This window comes from Tupaia chinensis, unplaced genomic scaffold (genome assembly GCF_000334495.1).
Source record: "Tupaia chinensis unplaced genomic scaffold, TupChi_1.0 Scaffold147417_1, whole genome shotgun sequence".
Classification (NCBI taxonomy): Eukaryota; Metazoa; Chordata; class Mammalia; order Scandentia; family Tupaiidae; genus Tupaia; species Tupaia belangeri.
In genome coordinates this window covers 2,415,133-2,433,268 of record NW_006207268.1, presented here as the reverse complement: position 1 = coordinate 2,433,268, position 18,136 = coordinate 2,415,133, and the positions used below count along the sequence as shown (strand labels likewise).

At 38.4% G+C, this 18,136-nt stretch overlaps 1 protein-coding gene and 1 pseudogene across 1 annotated transcript in view; one reads left to right on the top strand and one right to left on the bottom strand.

The window, feature by feature from the left end:
• Window positions 1–389: 389 nt before the first annotated feature.
• Window positions 390–1,153, bottom strand: LOC102496015 (3'(2'),5'-bisphosphate nucleotidase 1 pseudogene; annotated as a pseudogene).
• Window positions 1,154–1,576: 423 nt separating this feature from the next.
• The window catches only part of CLCA4 (chloride channel accessory 4), a 31,944-nt gene continuing 15,384 nt past the window's right edge, over window positions 1,577–18,136 (top strand). The window contains exons 1-7 of the mRNA XM_006169705.2: window positions 1,577–1,768; window positions 6,109–6,249; window positions 6,379–6,526; window positions 11,178–11,286; window positions 12,955–13,132; window positions 13,423–13,641; window positions 15,931–16,158. Coding sequence (XP_006169767.1) covers window positions 1,610–1,768; window positions 6,109–6,249; window positions 6,379–6,526; window positions 11,178–11,286; window positions 12,955–13,132; window positions 13,423–13,641; window positions 15,931–16,158 — 1,182 coding nt within the window. The 5' untranslated portion in view covers window positions 1,577–1,609. The remainder of the gene's footprint in view (window positions 1,769–6,108; window positions 6,250–6,378; window positions 6,527–11,177; window positions 11,287–12,954; window positions 13,133–13,422; window positions 13,642–15,930; window positions 16,159–18,136) is intronic.

Here is an 18,136-nt window from a genome sequence, read left to right as displayed (position 1 = left end):
ATATTCCTAATTGGGGTAGGAACGCTTTAAAAATTATCATGAAAAACAAGTATGAGATTCCAAGATTAATTTACGGTTCTATGACCTAGAGAAACCTAGTTTGCAAGATGGGAATGTTGATTAAACAATTGACCTGGATTATCAGTTGGAACTAAATCTTCTTACATTTCTTCACATAAAAAAAGGAAAATAAATATAACATATTGAGTTTATAAATTCTCCACATCATACTGATTAAGTGAGCTAAATTTTTAAATTCTACTTTCTACTCCTTAGTAACTAAATAGAAATCACTAATCAACAATGAATACAGGCAGAGTTCTGATTCCACCCAATTAGTTTTAAAATATATGATTTTGAAAACCAAGTCCTTTTTCTAGCTATGTAAATTAAACCTTTTTAGGAACAAGTGTGTTTTTAACAGATTCTGGAACTTGGTTTGCATAGTGGTTGTAATTCCTCCGTGTGGCCAGGACTTCTGTAAAGTACATGTAATTCACTTCCTGGTTGTACTGACGGACATTTCCATGTATATCAGTTACTTTGCCTCTAACAACATGTAAAATAACCTCTGGAGCACAAGTTCCCACTTTTTACATCCAGGACTTGCAAATACATAAGCAGAGGCTTTGTCTTCAATAAACTTATTTCCTGTTCTTCCACTAGTAGTTAATGGTCAGGGTTCAGAGCAACACAGTCAGTAACCAGTTTGTTGCTATGAGATCTGGTAGTTGTGAATGTATTTCCCAGCATGGACTTCTTTCAGCTGAAACCCAAAGGCACCTAAACCTAAAACTCCCCAGATTGTCTTCCCCAACACAGCATCTGGTCCTGCCTGGTAGTCGTAATATGGCTGGCCAATAATTCCTGCTATGGCCTTTCCTTTATAAGCAATTCCAATAAGAACTGTTAACACTGTCAAGAAGACCTTCTGTATATTTCCTTGGTACCATCCAGAGGCCCAACCCAGACCACAAGGTCTTTAATAGTGCTGTATGCAATGGACTAGCTGCTTTGGTATTTCCTCCCATTGCCTATCTTCACTCAGCTTTTGATCTACTTCCTCAGTAGGCAGATCCTCTTCTCTCATGATTGTTAGTTTAGGGAACTTCTGAGCCAGTGAGGAGCACATGCTCATCTGCACCAGTCTATCGTCAGCTTTGGTCTACAGGTCTGTTGCACTGGTCTTCTCCACGATATCCAGGTCTCCTTCAGCTGTAAGATGTCTGACCACCATTCCTGCCTTCTGAGCAATAGAATATGCTGATGCTACAACAACACATGGTGACTGAAAGTCATGATAAGCCTAGCATGTTCCCTTGCTGTGTCCAGGATTCCCCTTTCATGCAGTCGATCTACAATGTACCTTAATAAAAAGATCTTTTTCTATTATATTTTCTATTACTTTTATATTAACATACAGTAAAAGTTATGTAAACTGAGACCAGTTATTTCCCACTTATGTAACATTGACCTTTAAACAGTAAATATCCTGTAATCAGCTGCTGCTGATAATACTTGTGAGTACATATATAGAGAGAAGCAGGTAGTGGAAAGAAAGCCTCTTGAACAAACGGACACTTGGGCGGTGAACAACCACAAAGGCACAATGGGGGGTTTCAGAGGTTTTATTCTTTTCTTGGTCCTGTACCTGCTGCAGGGGTCAAAAGCTTCCTTCATCGAGCTGAATGACAATGGCTATGAAGGCATTATCATTGCTATAGATCCTGGTGTGCCAGAAGATGACAAAATAATTGACCAACTAATGGTAAGAAAAAAATGAGATTTTTTTTCCCCATTTCAATTATGGGGAAAAATGTTTAAAATGAGTGGTTATTGTGGCTGTTTCAGAAAATTCAGGAAATTTTAAAGCAGCATGGTGCAGTGAGGACAATGCTGGAATGGGCAGTGGGAGACAGGGTTCTAGATAGAGCTCTACCTTGTTTCACCACAAAGTCAAAGCAATGCATGGGGGGTTAACTGATCCTCAGTATCTTCATGTGTAAATTAGCAGTTATGGGCTCCTCTGCTCTTTAAACAACTATTTATTTAAAACTTAAGGCATGCCTAGAGAGACATATCTAGAGAGAAACAAGTGAGGGGGAAAAAAACCCCTGCATTCATGCAAAATATATTCTTTTTCAATGATATAGGTAATAAAAGCACATGAAAGAATAGCAAATTAAATGGTAATAGATTGCTACTGAGTAAACCAGAAATGGGGAAACAGAATTTTGGGCAGGGAAGGATTAGAAAAAAAAAAAAAAAAAGGAATGTGGGTTAGCATTTCATGTGGTGTAGTCAGAGAAGGCTTCACTGATGAGGTGACATCTGAGCAGACACCCAAGATACGGAAGGAAATAGCTCACTGGAAACCTGGAAGTTGGAAACAGCAAGGGGAGAGCATGCTTGATGTGACCAAGGAAATAATCACCAATGAACGTGAAGAAAGTGGGGCCAGCTGAGGTTGGAGTAGCAAGGCCCAGACTCCTGGAAAGACTGTGGCTTTTACCGTGAGGGAGATGAGAACCCATGGAAGATTCTGAGTGAAGGACAGGCATGCTCTTGTGCATGTTCTGGGATCACTGACTGCAGCATTAGGACAGTGTGTAGTTTCCCTGTCACTCATCCATTATAAACCCTGTGGCAACATACAGGTGTAGAGGAACACCTGGTGGGAAACCCAGAGGTGAGCTGCGGTAGAAGTGCTGAAGTGTGAGCGTCTGAACATACTTTCAGGGATCACAGGCAACATTTCCTGAAGCTTTAGGAACATGTGGGACAGAGAAAAGCAGGAAGGAAGCCCTGGAGTCAACAATGACTTTAAGGGTTTTGGTCTGAACACTTGGAAGGATGGAATTGCTATCAGTTGAGGAGTGGAGAATATTTGGTGGCTAGAAGGTTTAGGCGATACTAACACATTTTAGACATCCGAGTAGATAGAAACAGGAATCTAAATCGGAGTGAAAATTTGGGTGGAGATAAACATTTGAGAGTCATCAGTACATGGCTGGAATTTACAGTCATGCGTTTATGGAGAAAGGGCAGGCAGAGAAGGCAGTCTCCGGGACTTAACCAAGGAGTCTGATTGCTCAAGTTTCTGCCAAGTAAAACATTCCTGTAATACAGAGTGGTGTTACAGCCACGCAAATTGTTTTCCCTCTCTCCAATGCCGACACCTACTAACTCCCTATGTTCAGTTCCTCCACATGGGTCCTGATGCTCGCTGCTCCAGTTCAGGCATAGTGCTGTTACCCCTCTGAGGGTGATGAGCCTGACTGGAGTCGTGACCAGGTGATTCTGTGGCTGCCATTTGTCACTCCTATGGCAACTCTGTGGCATCATAGAGGTGTTTGCTTTTTGGTATCTTTTGAATTCCAGGAGAGGGTTAAATATTGCTTTTAATATAGAAAATGAATTTTAAGTGCAGTTAATATAGCTAATTTTGAATGATATATTTTTACTGCCCGGGGATAGCTAATCAGTTTCTAATCCTTCTAAGCAAGGAAATCAGTAATTGAAAGAACTATTTGTAGAGGAGGGGAACTACAAACAGAAATTTGTTAGTGGGCATGCCTAGATAACACAAAGTTTCCCAGCATTCTTCTTAGCCTTCTACAAAGTTCTTGCAATTATCTCATCAGACAACCTTGTGAAATACTACCATCCATACTATAGAGAACAGAAAACTGGAGGTAAGAAAAGTTAAATGATTTTGCCAGCATCACTTAGAATAGTCAAAGGTAAGGTTCAATGCATAAATATTGGGAGACTGATAGCCCTATGTTTGAATCCTGGCTTGAATAAGATAACCAAAAAAAAAAAGAAATCACTCTCATGAAAAAGCTAGTGAACCAATTTGTGGACTTAACCTTACTTCTAGAGTTACTATGTAACTATAATAAGATTGACGCTAAACTGACTCATAATTCATGACCTGAGATGTTCAATTTTCAATTTTTTTGTTTACATTTCTCTTTGGTTTGAATTATGAATTGATATTTCCATCTTTTCAATTCAACTAGGATATTATAAGAATTCTTTTTTTTCTTTCATTTATTTTTACATTTTTCCACATTTACTTTACATAGCAAAAAATTTTAGCTCATAATCCATAATTCTTGATAGTTTACAAACAACTTTCAAAATTTCAAAATACTGAATTTTAAAGATAATGTTCAAAATATGTCTTATAATTTTGTATAATTTTATGACTCTATAACAACAGAAGCAGTATGGTTTCAGTATGGTGCAGACACTTGGTATATATTAAGTGGGGACATACAATGCCTCTCCTTCATAGCATGGCTTGCTTCACTCAGCAGTAAGTCTTCCATATTCATCCACTTCCTTTCAAAAGCCAGGGTTTTGTTGTTTTTTTATGGATGATTATTATTCCATTGAGCAACCTGACTTGTTCAACCCATAACTCAATACAATCCACCTTCAGTTCTCTGAACTCTGGCCTTCTGATGGATCCCACAGCTCTGAACCCATTTAGTGTGCTGACCTCATGTAGAACACATGAGCAGAACACATGAGGTCAGCACACTGGGCCCTCTTAACAAGCACAAGGAAGAAGGCCCTGGGGTTTCTGAAGAACAATTCTACTGTGGGCTTGCATTAGATCAAGAAGTACTATGGCAGAGAATAACCTGCCTTGAAGAAAAACCTCTGTAGAACAATATGCTTCCAGTAATAAGGTTGGGATTGTCATCCAGGACACAGGATTCCTCAGCCAGTCAGTATGCTTCATCATATATTGTAGACTAGATAACCGTAAGTGTCTTTCATCCATCTGTTTCCCTCACTAGATCATAGGCTATGAGAAAGGACTACTTATATCTTATTAATCATTGTATTGATATCTTTGGTTTCATGATATTGAATATACAATTACACAAAGTATTATTATCAGCTTAATGGTAGAATAAACTCTAAGATCAAAATTTTGCCTCACCTATGAATTTTGCTGTTACCCAAATCCCAATACTCCTGAATGTATTGCCTCACCTGAGGAGTGAAGTGGCTTATAAAAAATCTCTCAGCTGAAACATTCCTACCAGCTACCTGCTCAGTTTGTATCAGCTAAAGGCTTTCCTCTACTGAGACTTCTTATAAATAGGAGTATTGTCCGTTTTATGACTGCCTATGTGTAGAGTACATTATAACTCATTGCACCTTTATAACAACCATAAAAATAGATAGCAATGGTCTGTCCATTTAAGAGACAAGGGAACTGCGATCAGCAGATGGCGTAATGCTTACATTGCTGGACTCCCACGTAGTCGACTGAAGTTCGAGTCCCAAACCCAGTGTCTTAAAATTCATGTCACGTGCATATGCATCAGTGCACAAAATCCCAAAAGGAGAACGGAGGAATTGTGGTATGGTCAGCTGCCCTGGGGGGTGATTTCTTGCTTTCTGTCTCTCTGTCTCTCCATTGAGTGCATGTGCCCTATAGCAAAGAGAGAGATGAGGAAACTGAGCTTCAGAGAGTTACATAAATGAACCAATATCTATCACCAAGAAAAGGCTAACACCATTATTAGAACAAAGTAGATGATTCCAATATGCATGTATATACTCATATTAAAAATTAACACTAGAGGCTAGCAGATGGCAGAGTGATTATGCCACTAGATTCCCACATGGCTGACCGTGGTTTGAGTCCTAAACCTCATGACTTGAAAATCACACCCATGCATATGTGTGCATGCCCAAGATCCAGGAAGAGAATGGAGAAGGGATTGCAACATGGCCATCCCCCCAGGGGGTGATTTCTCACTTTTCCTCTTACTGTCTCTGTCTCTCTGGTGAGTGCATGCAACCTAAGGCAAAAACCTCTCAAGAAAAAAAAATTAACATAAAACACAAGCATTAGCCTTTTGATAAAGGATTATAGAAGACTGAGAAGGCTTTCAAAGCACAGGATTAAACAACAGTTTTGTACTTACAGGTGGCAGAGTGGGAATTGTGAGACACAGACCCTGCTCATCAGCCAGTGGCTTGTGTCTTAACAACTAAAGGTGGGAAGTGCCTGTATAAGCCCTGCTCATGGTCCATGCTCACTTGACCATCCTCATTTGTTTTTTCCTTTACTAACAGGACATGGTGACAGCAGCTTCCACTTACCTGTTTGAAGCCACAGAAAAAAGATTTTTTTTCAAAAATGTGTCTATATTAATTCCTGAGAATTGGAAGGGAAATCCTCGATACAAGAGGCCAAAACTTGAAAGCTACCTACATGTAAGACTTAAAAATGCTTCTTGTAAAACTCATATTTTCTGTTGATCTCCAATTTTTGCCTAAAATGAATATTTCAGACTGTTACCATTTTTACTTCTGATATTTTCAAAACATTTTAATTATTTTCAGGCTGATGTTAGAGTTGCACTGCCTACCCTCCCAGGTAGAGATGAACCATACACCAAGCAGTTCACAGCCTGTGCGGAAAAAGGAGAATACATTCATTTCACCCCTGACTTTGTACTGGGAAAGAAACAAAATGAGTATGGACCATCAGGTAAGAAATTTGGTTAAAGCATCTAATTTTGCAACAAGCAGCTCTGTACCCAGGTCAAATGTGCAGGCCTTAGAGCCAGAATCCCCAGCTTCAGTTCTTGGCTCCCATAATTACTAGCTGTGTGTCACCTTAAACAGTGATCTGCCTTCTCTCTGTTTATAAAGTGGTGAATAGAGAATTTCCACCTTGCAGAAATTCTTAGATATTGATCTAGAAAATCCATATAAATGTATTCAGTAGAATGTCCATAGTGTCTACAGAAATTTGAACAGAGAGCTATAATAATAAATGTTTTTCTTAAGAAATACTTTTTAAAATTTGCTTTAAGAAAATTTACAGCTGGATATTAATAAATTACATGCTGCTCCCTGGAAGCCAGATGCATAGCAAGCTGGAAAGAGCCATGAGGCCAGTTATGATCAAGAGAAAACACTCAAAGGTTGTTAGTTGCTGATATTGTTATTCAATCTATTGTGCTAAACCAAATAAAATTGCCTATAATTGATCGCCTTGACCTATGAAGTTGGCAATTTCATTTAGTTCAATGAAAATGTTGAGTTTATTTGTCCAAACAAACTAAAGCACATTAGTGTACAGATAAAAATGCAAATCACACTTCAAGGAGGGTCCAACTTACACATCATTATTTAGTAAAACATTTTTATTAAGCCTCTTACCACAGAATTGCCTCTCCCTCTTCTGTTGCTTGTTTACCAAGCACTCATTTAGTCTTGTCTCTGTCACACTCAGCTAGCCCTGGTTCTCATCATTACCTGGATCTGTTGACTCCAACCTTGGAAATGCCATCATCTCCACCAAACCTAATCTTTCTTCTCCCTCATTTGTTATCCTGACCAAGTTTGTTTTCCTTGGCTCCTCTAATCCTTTTGTGTCCTCCTAGCTTAATTTCATACCTGACATGTTCAGAAAAGTCTTGTTTCAAATACAAGGATAACTACCCTCATGCCTTCGCCTTCTTACCCTTAGGTTTCATTCAACTAATTCCCCAGTACTGAATTATCCAGCCAGTTTATTTTTGCCTCCTATTGTTTGTTTCCAAGATTGCTGAAGGAAATTGCAAAACTAATTGGCATCATTACAAAATATGTTTCCCAAGTTCTCATAACTACTCAAAAGTATTTTTGCTTGATTCTCCTTAGCTCTTTCTCATTTCCCACAGTAGTTGTTTTAAAACTTCTACCATTTACCTTGAGATCTCCAGTTACTCTTCTCAGTTTCTTCAATAAGTAGATATGCTAACTAAGGAAAATAGAGGTTTCTACCTTTCACCCATTTACTTCAAAACTCATGTCTACCTTACCTCCCCTACCTCCACCTGCTTAAGAATATGAGTATTTTCTGGGGACCAGCAGTTAGCGTAACGGCTATGTCGCTGGACTCCCACATAGTCGACCGCGGTTCGCATCCTGGACCCAGTGCCTTAAAACTCACACCAGGCACGTGTGCATGCATGCCCAAGATCCCGAGAGGACAATGGAGGAGAAGGGATTGCGGTGTGGCCATCTCCCCCGGGGGGTGATTTCTCGCTTTCTGTCTTTCTACCTCTGTCTGTCTGGTGAGCGCATGCACCCTACAGCGAAAACCTCTCCAAAAGAAAAAAGAATATGAGTATTTTCTTCACTTTTTAAGGCTACTTTCCCCCATCTGAGCTCTTGATTTTTCCTATATCTCATCCTATATACCTGTTCTATTACTGACAGTTTAATTTTCCTCTTAGTCAACTGTTTCTTCCATAATTATATATATATATATATATATATATGTGTATATATATATGTGTGTGTGTGTGTGTGTGTGTGTGTGTGTGTGTAAAACTCAAATTCTTCAATATGTTTTCTAAAAACAATAAGGTTTTTGAAAAAATAAGATTAGGAAGAAGACCCTCAAAATCTATGCAATTTTGTAGTAATAATGATAGCAACAACAGTAACATTAGGTACCTAGAAGAATCATTTGGGCTATGTAGGCAGCAACCCAGTATGGATGGAGGCCATCACAGCAGGTTTTAAAAGTACACACACACACACATGCACACACACACGCACAGTGGAAAAGCTATTAGAAATGAGCATAGACAGTTGGTCTTATCGCACTGTGGTTAAGCATTCTCCCTGGGGAGTCAGATCCCACATGGCTAAATGTGGTGTAAATTCCAGCTCCATCAGCTTGAGAAACATGTTGACAAATGTGTATGCATGTGCATGCATACCTAGAACCCAAACAGGATGGAGAAATTAAGGAAAAAAGGATTGCAACATGGCCAGGCACTGTTTGGGAATTCTTTCTCCTGTTTCTCTCTATTCCTCCTTCCTTCCTTCCTTCCTTCTTTCCTCTGTCTCTGTCTCTGTCTCTTTCTCATGCACTTGTACTCAGCCAAAAAAAAAAAAAAAATGAGAATGAGGTTAGCCTGAACTGTACTCAGCCAAAAAAAAAGAGAGAGAGAGAGAATGAAGTTAGCCTGAAATGAGACAATGATATAGATGGGAATGGAATTCTAAGTCAGAGGAGCTATGCGTGCTTCTTCTTATTTTTTTAGAGAGTTTTTTTTTTTTTTTTTTTTTTTTTTTTTTTTTGCTATTAGGGTGTGTGCCTCTCTGGGGAGACAGAGACACAAAAAGTGAGAAAGCGAGAAATCCCACCCTGCTCCGGGAGGGTATGGCCATGCCACAATCCCTTTTTCATTATCCTCTCAAGATTCTGGGCATGCATGCACGCACATGCTCCTGGCATGAGTTTAAAGCTACCAGTTTCAGAACTCAAACCATGATAGGCCACGTGACTCCTGCACCTTAACCACTATGCTACTTACTAGGGGAGTTGCTTTTTAAGTGGGCATGGGAGACAGAACAACCTGAGGAGGAAGTTAAGTCTGAAAGTGGACCTTTCTTTAGAGACTCAGAGGTGCCACAACTTTTAACTTTTCTTAAAATTTAACAAACTGTAGGCATGTCCTGTGGCCTAGTGGTTAAAGGAGTCAGATCCCACATGGCTAACTACAGCTCAATTCCTAGTTCTGGTGGCTTGAAAACCATGTTGGGCTCTCATGTGTGTATGCATGCCCCAAATCCTACAGAATAGAGAAATGGAAGAAAAAAGATTGTGATATGGCAATGCCCCATTTCTCATTCTCTCTCTCTCTCTAGAGAGTGCATGCACCCTCTGGTAATTAAAAATAATTACCAAACTCCTACTACAATAGCTGATATAGAGACTTTACCCTTCTGTACTAAAGATTATTACCTCCCAGGACCAGCAGATTGCATAGTGGTTACATCACTGGACTCCCACATGGCCAATAGTGATTCAAGTCTGGAAGCCAGTGACTTCAAAATCACAGCAGGCGCATGTGCGTACGTGCCCAAGATCCCATGAGGAGAATGGAGGAAAAGGGACTGTGACATGGCCATCCTCCCTGGGGGATGATTTCTCACGTTCCCTCTCACTGTGTCTGTCTCTTTCTCTGGCAAGCATGTGCACCCTAAGACAAAAATGTCTTTAAAAAAACAAATAAGTAAAGATTATTACCTCCTACTATTCTGGCTTCATTTGCCTCAGAAACCTTTAACCAATATTTAACAAGTGTAGTGCACAGAGGAATAACTTAGGGATCTTATTAATGTACAGATTCTGAGTCAGTGGTTTAGGTGGGCCTCCGGTTACACTTTCTTAACAAGGTCCTCAACAAGGTGAGGTTGATGCTGCTGGTTCTACAATCGCATTCTGAGTAGCAAGAAGAAACAGGACTCTTTCATAATATTGATACTCTCTTATTTTCAGACCCCATGGGAGGTCGTTGGAACTGCAGAAACACACTGCAGCCAAATAGACTTTCCAATCTCACTTGTTCCATTTTCTACTTCCCCTGAAGATTTTCTCAACATTGCTAAAACGGAAGTTCTGCTTGTTTCTTGTTTCTTCATCTCAAGGAGATTTACCTCTATTCTTCCATTTACCCTGAAATTCTTACCTCCCCCCAAAAAACTGATTTAATTTGAACTCTCTTAAATTCTCCAAGTCACAAACTGCAGATTGTAAATGTTTATATTTCCTAATAGCTAGTATTGCACCAAATATAATTTATAATAATGATTTTATATAATTAGTGCTTGTAAGTGCTAAGTACCACTTCATTTCAAAATCCTTAAAATAATACATGGCTTGTTACAGTGTTTCTCGATCTTTTTTTTCATTATCAAACCTCTAAGGAGAATTTTTAGGCATTTTTCCCCTAATTGCATCCACATGAAATTTTAATACAACAGACATATTATTTACTGGTTATGCTATTAGTAGGGTTGAATTTTGGAGATCCATAAACCACTAGTACATCTCAGACGTTTTCCCTCCCAATCACCAAAACTCCAATCCCAGTCTATTCTGCACATAGCTTAAACACCATAAATATTTGGTTGATTTAATACGTTGTAGAATAAAAAAATATATTACTTAATATAATTTAATTTAACACAGTATGCTTTTTTAGTAAAATGTATAAGTGTTGGTTACTAGTTATTGAAAAATATCAGTCTAAAATATATGTTGTAATTGAAAGAAAAAGCTTCTTAAAATATTTCAGGGACAAATTTTGACACTCGAATGATGACTGTGTATTTTAAATATTTTCCCACAGATAGACTGTTTGTCCATGAGTGGGCCCATCTCCGCTGGGGAGTGTTTGATGAGTACAACGACGATCAGCCTTACTACAGTGCCAAGTCAAAAAAAATTGAAGCAACAAGGCATGGCAACTTAAACTTTCTTCACTGACATCAGGCTTTTAACTCTTATTTTCCTTACTTTGATTTCTTTCGAAAGACAATCATTCATTTTTATCCCAATGCAGACATTGTGTCACAAAACAGTGCTTTCATATTTTTAGAAAATGCATCTTTTTAAAATACACTTTTTTTTTAAGAAAATGCATCTATTTAAAATGTACTTACTTCAATGGCAAGTATTTAGATAACAATTTGTCATATTTTGCAGCTATCATATCTACCAGAACTCATATTTTGCAGCTATCATATCTACCAGAACTCATTTGCACTGAAATTGTGTACTATGTAAAAGGAATTACTATACAGTAGGAAAAGATCAAAGTTATTCCCACTGCACAAAAATGAACAAAATCATTAAGTATTGCTGAATAAGCTATTAAGCATGATCAGAGAGCTAAAGAGTAACTTCTTGGAGAGATTTATAAAGATCATTTTAAACTGCCAGTCTAGCATTACTGTTAATAATACCTGAACTTCTTGATTCTGAGAGCAAAACAGCAGAATGATTGGGCACTATCAGCCTTGTCAATCTTAGATGCCTTGCTGGGGCTGGACACTCCACAAATGTGCAAACTGAAAGATACATGATTTCAATGAACACCTTTCTTCTGCCCCATTGCATCAGTTTTTTTGTTTTGTTTTGTTTTTGGGGTTTTTTGTTTGTTTGTTTGTTTGTTTTTGCTATAGGGCACGTGTGCTTGCCAGACAGACAGAGAGAGACAGAGAGACTGGGTCTGGGACTCGAACTTCAGTTAACTACATAGGAGTCCAGCGACATAGCCATTATGCTAACGGCTGGTCCCCATTGCACCAGTTTTGAGGCATATATTTTAAAGAGCATTACATGAATTAGATTTGTTTATATCATATTTTCCCTAAATGTCTGCTGAATATTAATCATTATTGTTGATACAGATAGCATCATTATGTTTATCAAGTTTGGGGGCAATAGAAACTTAGACATATTTAGAAGATGCCTTAAATTTGTGAATCAACTCTAGTCATCACCTCCTGAATTTGAACTGGAAACCTATTGAAAAGATTACCTGTATTCTCATCCCAGCATATCTGTTGTAATCATTGCCAACTGTGGCAAATTCCATGCAGTGAGACACACATCTTAAATACATTTGTATTGCCCTTCTTGGCAGTACCTCACTCTCTGCTTCTAGTCATATCTGCCTTTGGATAAAAATGTTCATTGAATAACCAAAACCCTCATGGTCATGCAATGTGGAATATTGGGGAATATTGTCTCTAACAGAAACAGATAACTATTATACAAAGAACTTCAAGCTGCAATGAATAAATGGTGTCATCAGTTTTCTCATCCAGGTACCTGCTAGCACATTTACCACCATGAAACCAGCAGGAGAGATACCTAATTCTAGCAAAGAACTCAACCATTGTGTAAATCTGAAGGCTCCAGTTAAATTTCCCTCTGTAACTTATCAAAAAATACATAATTATTTTGATTAAACCCTTAACCTTTGCTATCAGAATAGGAAGTGCATAGTACACACGGAAGAAACATCTCGGTACAAAGATCATCTTGAACAGAACCACTTAAGACTTTTAAAATATATTCTTAATTAATTTCCTCAAATATTAACTGTCATATATTTTTAGGTGTTCCACAGGTATCTCTGGTATGAACAGAGTGTACACGTGTCAAGGAGGTAGCTGTATATATAGAACATGTAGAACCAATTCTACAACAAAACTCTATGAAAAAGACTGTCAATTTTTCCCTAATAAAGTTCAGACAGAAAAGACATCCATAATGTTTATGCAAAGTATTGACTCTGTAAGTATACCAATCATTGCTTTTAGAATTTAAAATCAAAGGACATATTACCATGTTTTTTAAAAATACGTTAGTATTTAAAAGTCCTATCAGTATTGACTGGCACTTAGCACTGAAATAGAGTTAATTACTATTATTACTGTTGTAAATATACCCTACTATAACATTGATTCTTAGTGAATCATATTTATTTCAATAAACAACATATGTGCAGAACAGTTTAATTCTTTGTCTATAATTATATTTTTAAATGCATAGTCTCTAAATTTTTTATTTTATTAACTTTTTAGGTCTCCAGATTCTGTAATGACAAAAACCATAACCGAGAAGCTCCAAGTCTACAAAATATAAAGTGTGAATATAGAAGTACATGGGAGGTGATCAGCAGTTCTGAGGATTTTAAAAGCACCACTCCTAGAGAGGCACCACCCCCTCCAACTACTTTCTCATTGCTGAAAATCAGTCCAAGAATTGTGTGCTTAGTTCTTGATAAGTCTGGAAGCATGTCGGTAAGTTCCTGGGCACATTTTTTCCAGATGGAGGGACAAGACAAGTGAGTGACTGAATAACTGAGAACACATTGAGCTCCACCTGCACCTGGATTGTTCTAAATTGCATGATGGCATAAAGTACCACTGCTGCTTTTAATAATGACTGAGGTATTACAAAATACCATAGTAAAAGAAAGGTGCCCTTAGAGTTCAAAGACCCAATTCAAGGAGCTATGTTTTTTGTTTGTTTGTTTTGCTTTGTTTTTCTTTTTCCCCAGAAAATGAATAGGTTCAAGTAAAACTGCATTTGGAACATCAAAACTAGTGACTGAAATATGAAATGGTTTCTAACTAGCACCTAAATTGCTGAAAATGCTTGAGAGACATGAAGATAAAGTAGATTGGGAGGGGGATGGGGAGGGGGAATGCTATACTCCTTCCAGGCCAAGGAATAGACTCAACCAACAGAATTCTTAACATGGCTTTCTCTTGTTTACAATACTGCACAGATGACCACTTAATGTTCAAAGCCACAAACAAAAGCACCAGCATAAAGAAGATATGGCCAGATTCAGCCATTCATTCTTTCTAGTATTGTTCAATAATGTGCAAGTACTGTGCTAGAATGTAGGTCTGTATCATTCAGAATTTCTCAGTAAATAGAGAAAACTTTCTGTCTCTTTTCTTTCACCTGGTCAAGTCACACTCATCCTTCAAAATTTAGTAAAGGCACTCGTTTCCTCCTGAGGATAAACTGAGTTCCCAGGATGGCTAAGACCCCTACGCTGATTCCTAACAATGCCTTGTGCATACCTCTACTACTATATGTTATATTGATAGGACACATTTCTCTTCCACCAGACTGAAACATCATCTAGAACTTGGAACCATGTCTACTTCTCTGTATTCCCAATACCTAGGACATAGTTTATCACATCTGGGTGAGCAATAAATAATTGTTTAAATAAGTAGACACAATGGAATGCCAGAAGAATGACACATTTGAGGCAGAACAAAGTATGCTGAAGACCTGAAATAAGGAATTCAACAAATGGGGTTCTGGGTGGTTATTCACGAGGGCATAGAATGACACAGCTGAATTAAATGAGCCACAATAATGCAATGTTTTGGAGAAGACAGCTAAGGGCTAGACACTGGCATACACAAGTGATCTATTCTCACTAGGGAGATATGAGGGTCCTGACTGGGAGAAGATTAGCATCCAGAGAGGATGCAGACAGAGCAAGGTTTAAAGGTAAAACAAAGTGGAGAGAGCCCTTCAAAGTAAGGATGAAGGAGAAGTTTCTCATTGTGGTTTGGCTCAGGGAGTTTAGAAGGAAGTATGACATGGGTTAAGGGGAGGTGCCACAGATCCCTGTGGTGGTGAGGGGCCAGAGAAGACAAATGTATAAAGAGGCTTACATCCTGGGCAGTCACCTAGGAATGAGGGATGTGAGTCTCGATGAGTTACCAAAGGAAAATGCCAACGGACCCTTTGGTGGAGAAGTGGTGGGGAAAGGTTAAGAACAGAAGATAGGGCAGGAGAGGACTGGCCTCTCAGAAGATAGCTGCAGCTCAGGTAAGTTTCACCTTTTGGTTAGTCTAGTCCCCAGCAGATGATGTGACTCCAATTTCTGACTGGAGTCCAAGATAGTCCACTTTGACTTGTGTGTGCTGGGGTGTTAAGAAACGGAACAGGACCTCTCAGGAGTAAGTAGTCTTTCTCAGATGTGAATCATGACCCTTTCCTCGGCCCCAGTTCCAACTTAATCCCTGCCCTACCCTCCACTTCAAATTTGAGTTAGTTTAGCAGCCGAGAATCACCTCCAGTTAAAAGTCTATGTTCCTTACTATGCTGTAATACACGTAACTGGACTTTTTTTTTTTCTTTTTAAGGTTTTTGCCATAGGGCATGTGTGCTTGCTGGAAAGATAGAAAGGCAGTGATAGGGAAAATGAGAAATCGCACGCCCCTCCTCCGGGGGGAGATGGTCGTGCTGCAATCCCTTCTCCATTCTCCACCTGGGATTTTGGGCATGCACACACACATGCCTGGCATGAGTCTCAAGCCACTAGATCTGGGACTCAAACCACGCAGTTGACTAGCCATGTGGGAGTCCAGCACCTTGACCAGTTCTTCACCTGCTTGCTCCCAATTATATTTCTTAGTATTATTGATAAAAGTATTTTTTAATTGATAAAACTAATATTTAAAGAGAGTTCTTATCAATAAATTCTACTCACTTATTTCAATGATCTGTTATTACCTTCCCACCAAAACTTACTTTATCTTTCTTTTTTCATTCAGAGTGATAACCGCCTAAATCGAATGAATCAAGCAGGAAAATTTTTTCTGCTCAATATTGTTGAAAATGGATCCTGGGCGGGGATGGTTCACTTTGATAGTAGTGCCAGTGTTGCAAGTGAGCTCATCCAAATAGTGGGCAGCAATGAAAGAGACCAGCTCGTGGCAAGCTTACCTCCAGTAGCTTCCGGAGGAACTTCCATCTGCACTGGAATTCGAACTGCATTTCAGGTGAAAATCATCCTGCAAATATGTTTTGTTCTTATTTTTGTCTGTTTTCAGAACATTTTCATGTTTAGTGCTACTGCAAATACTTGCCAACTAATTTAACATAATTAATTCTAAGAAGTATGGGACTCAGGACATAGGAAAAAAAATCACTTGATAATTTTTTGAATATATCAGTGAATCTGTGGGTGAATAAATGACTATAAAACTGCCAGTAATTTATAGGCCCAGTGAGGTCAGAATCTTTACTGTCTTGTTATAATGCAATAGACAGTGCTTAATAAATGCTAAATAAAGGTGTGCTTAGGTGCAAAAGCCAACTCTGGGGGCAATAAAACAAGTTATGTGGTATGACTCCACTTTGGACCAGTTTCTGTGACATTCAGTTACCTATTAAAGGAGATGCAGCAAGGACCGTTATTCATACCTAAGGTAAGACTACGGCAGAGCATGAACACTGACATCAGAGTACTGGGTGTGCTCACTACTAGTAACCTCAGGCAATTTTCAGGCTCTCTGGACCAACAGAGCCTTATCTATAGAAGGCTGGAAACAAGAGCTACTTCACAGGATTATTATGGGACCTATTGAAATGACACATTCATAAAGTAAGAAAATTTACTAGATTATATAGTAACTGTTACTATAATCTTGAGCTCATAATTAATATCACTTGTGCCATTTTCCTGCATAGAAGTCTACTCTGTCCCCTCCTAGTCTGTAAAATTAAGTTTAATTCTTTGGTCTGAAATTATTCTAAAGTCTCCCAATAATATTCTCCTTACCTGTCTTTCCTGCTTTCTCAGTTCTCCCCTCCTAATGATCTGTCCACCAACCAATTTACTGCACACGTTGTTCAAGCTCAGTGTACAAACACCCTCAATACCTTTATACCTTGTTTCTAAAATTCTGAGTCTTCAAAATTCTTTCTCCTCCTGTGGCTTTCTTCTACTCCTAACCATGTTGAACCTCTCTCTTTTAGTAATTGCACTGGATTTTAGTGTAAATTTCCGACATGAACGCCTGCATTCAAATCGCAACAGTCACTTATTAGTTTTATCACCCTAAGAATGATTCTTAACCTTCCTAGTTCTGAGACCTCATAAGTAAAACTAGACAATGAAAGCTAGCACATAGGTTTGTTTAGGTCTTAATTTATTCAACATGTACACTGTTATATGCACCAAGCGACACTTTTCTGCTTTTGTGGTGTATACCAGGGAAAACAGATAATAGATAAATAAAACCAATAGTTCCAGATTATGGAAATGATGGAACTAAAAGAGGGTGATATGATAATGAGTAACTGGGAAAGAAGAATTGCTTTAGGTAGAAGGATATTGAGGTCTTCCCTAAAAGGTGATATTTAATCTGACTTGAAGGAATTGAAGGAGCCAGTGGTTCAGGCAAAAGGAAAATGCAAAGTTCCTTGAAAAGGAGATAGAAAAAAACTGGATTATCCTAATAAATTATGGAAAATACAGGCACTAGAATTTGGCAAAGGAGGGGCCATGAAAAGGGATTGGAGAGGTAGATGATGGATAGGTCTTTAGAAGCTTCATAAAGTATGACTTACAAATAAACACCCTTTTGGAGAGTGAAAAGCAAGCAAGCAAGCAAGCAGTAGAAAGCTACTGAAAGCTTTAAGGCATCAGAGTCTGATCATTTATGTTTTAGGAAGCTGACTCTGGTTGCCCTGTATAAAGTACATTTTAGGAAGAATAGTAATAAAGGGCCAGTTTAGAAGCTTGAACTTGGTTAAATTACATAATGTATGAAACATAGTTAACACAGCAAATATTTAGCAAATGGTAGCACTATAATATTTTGTTATTTCCCTTGAGCTGTAGGATACTCTGCTATACATTCGAGTTGTGGCTTTGTCACTCATCTCTGCATTTCCTTAGTTTTTGACACAAACATTGATAAATACTAGTAAACTTATCTTGATTATTCCCGTGAATGCAGAACCAATAGTTCC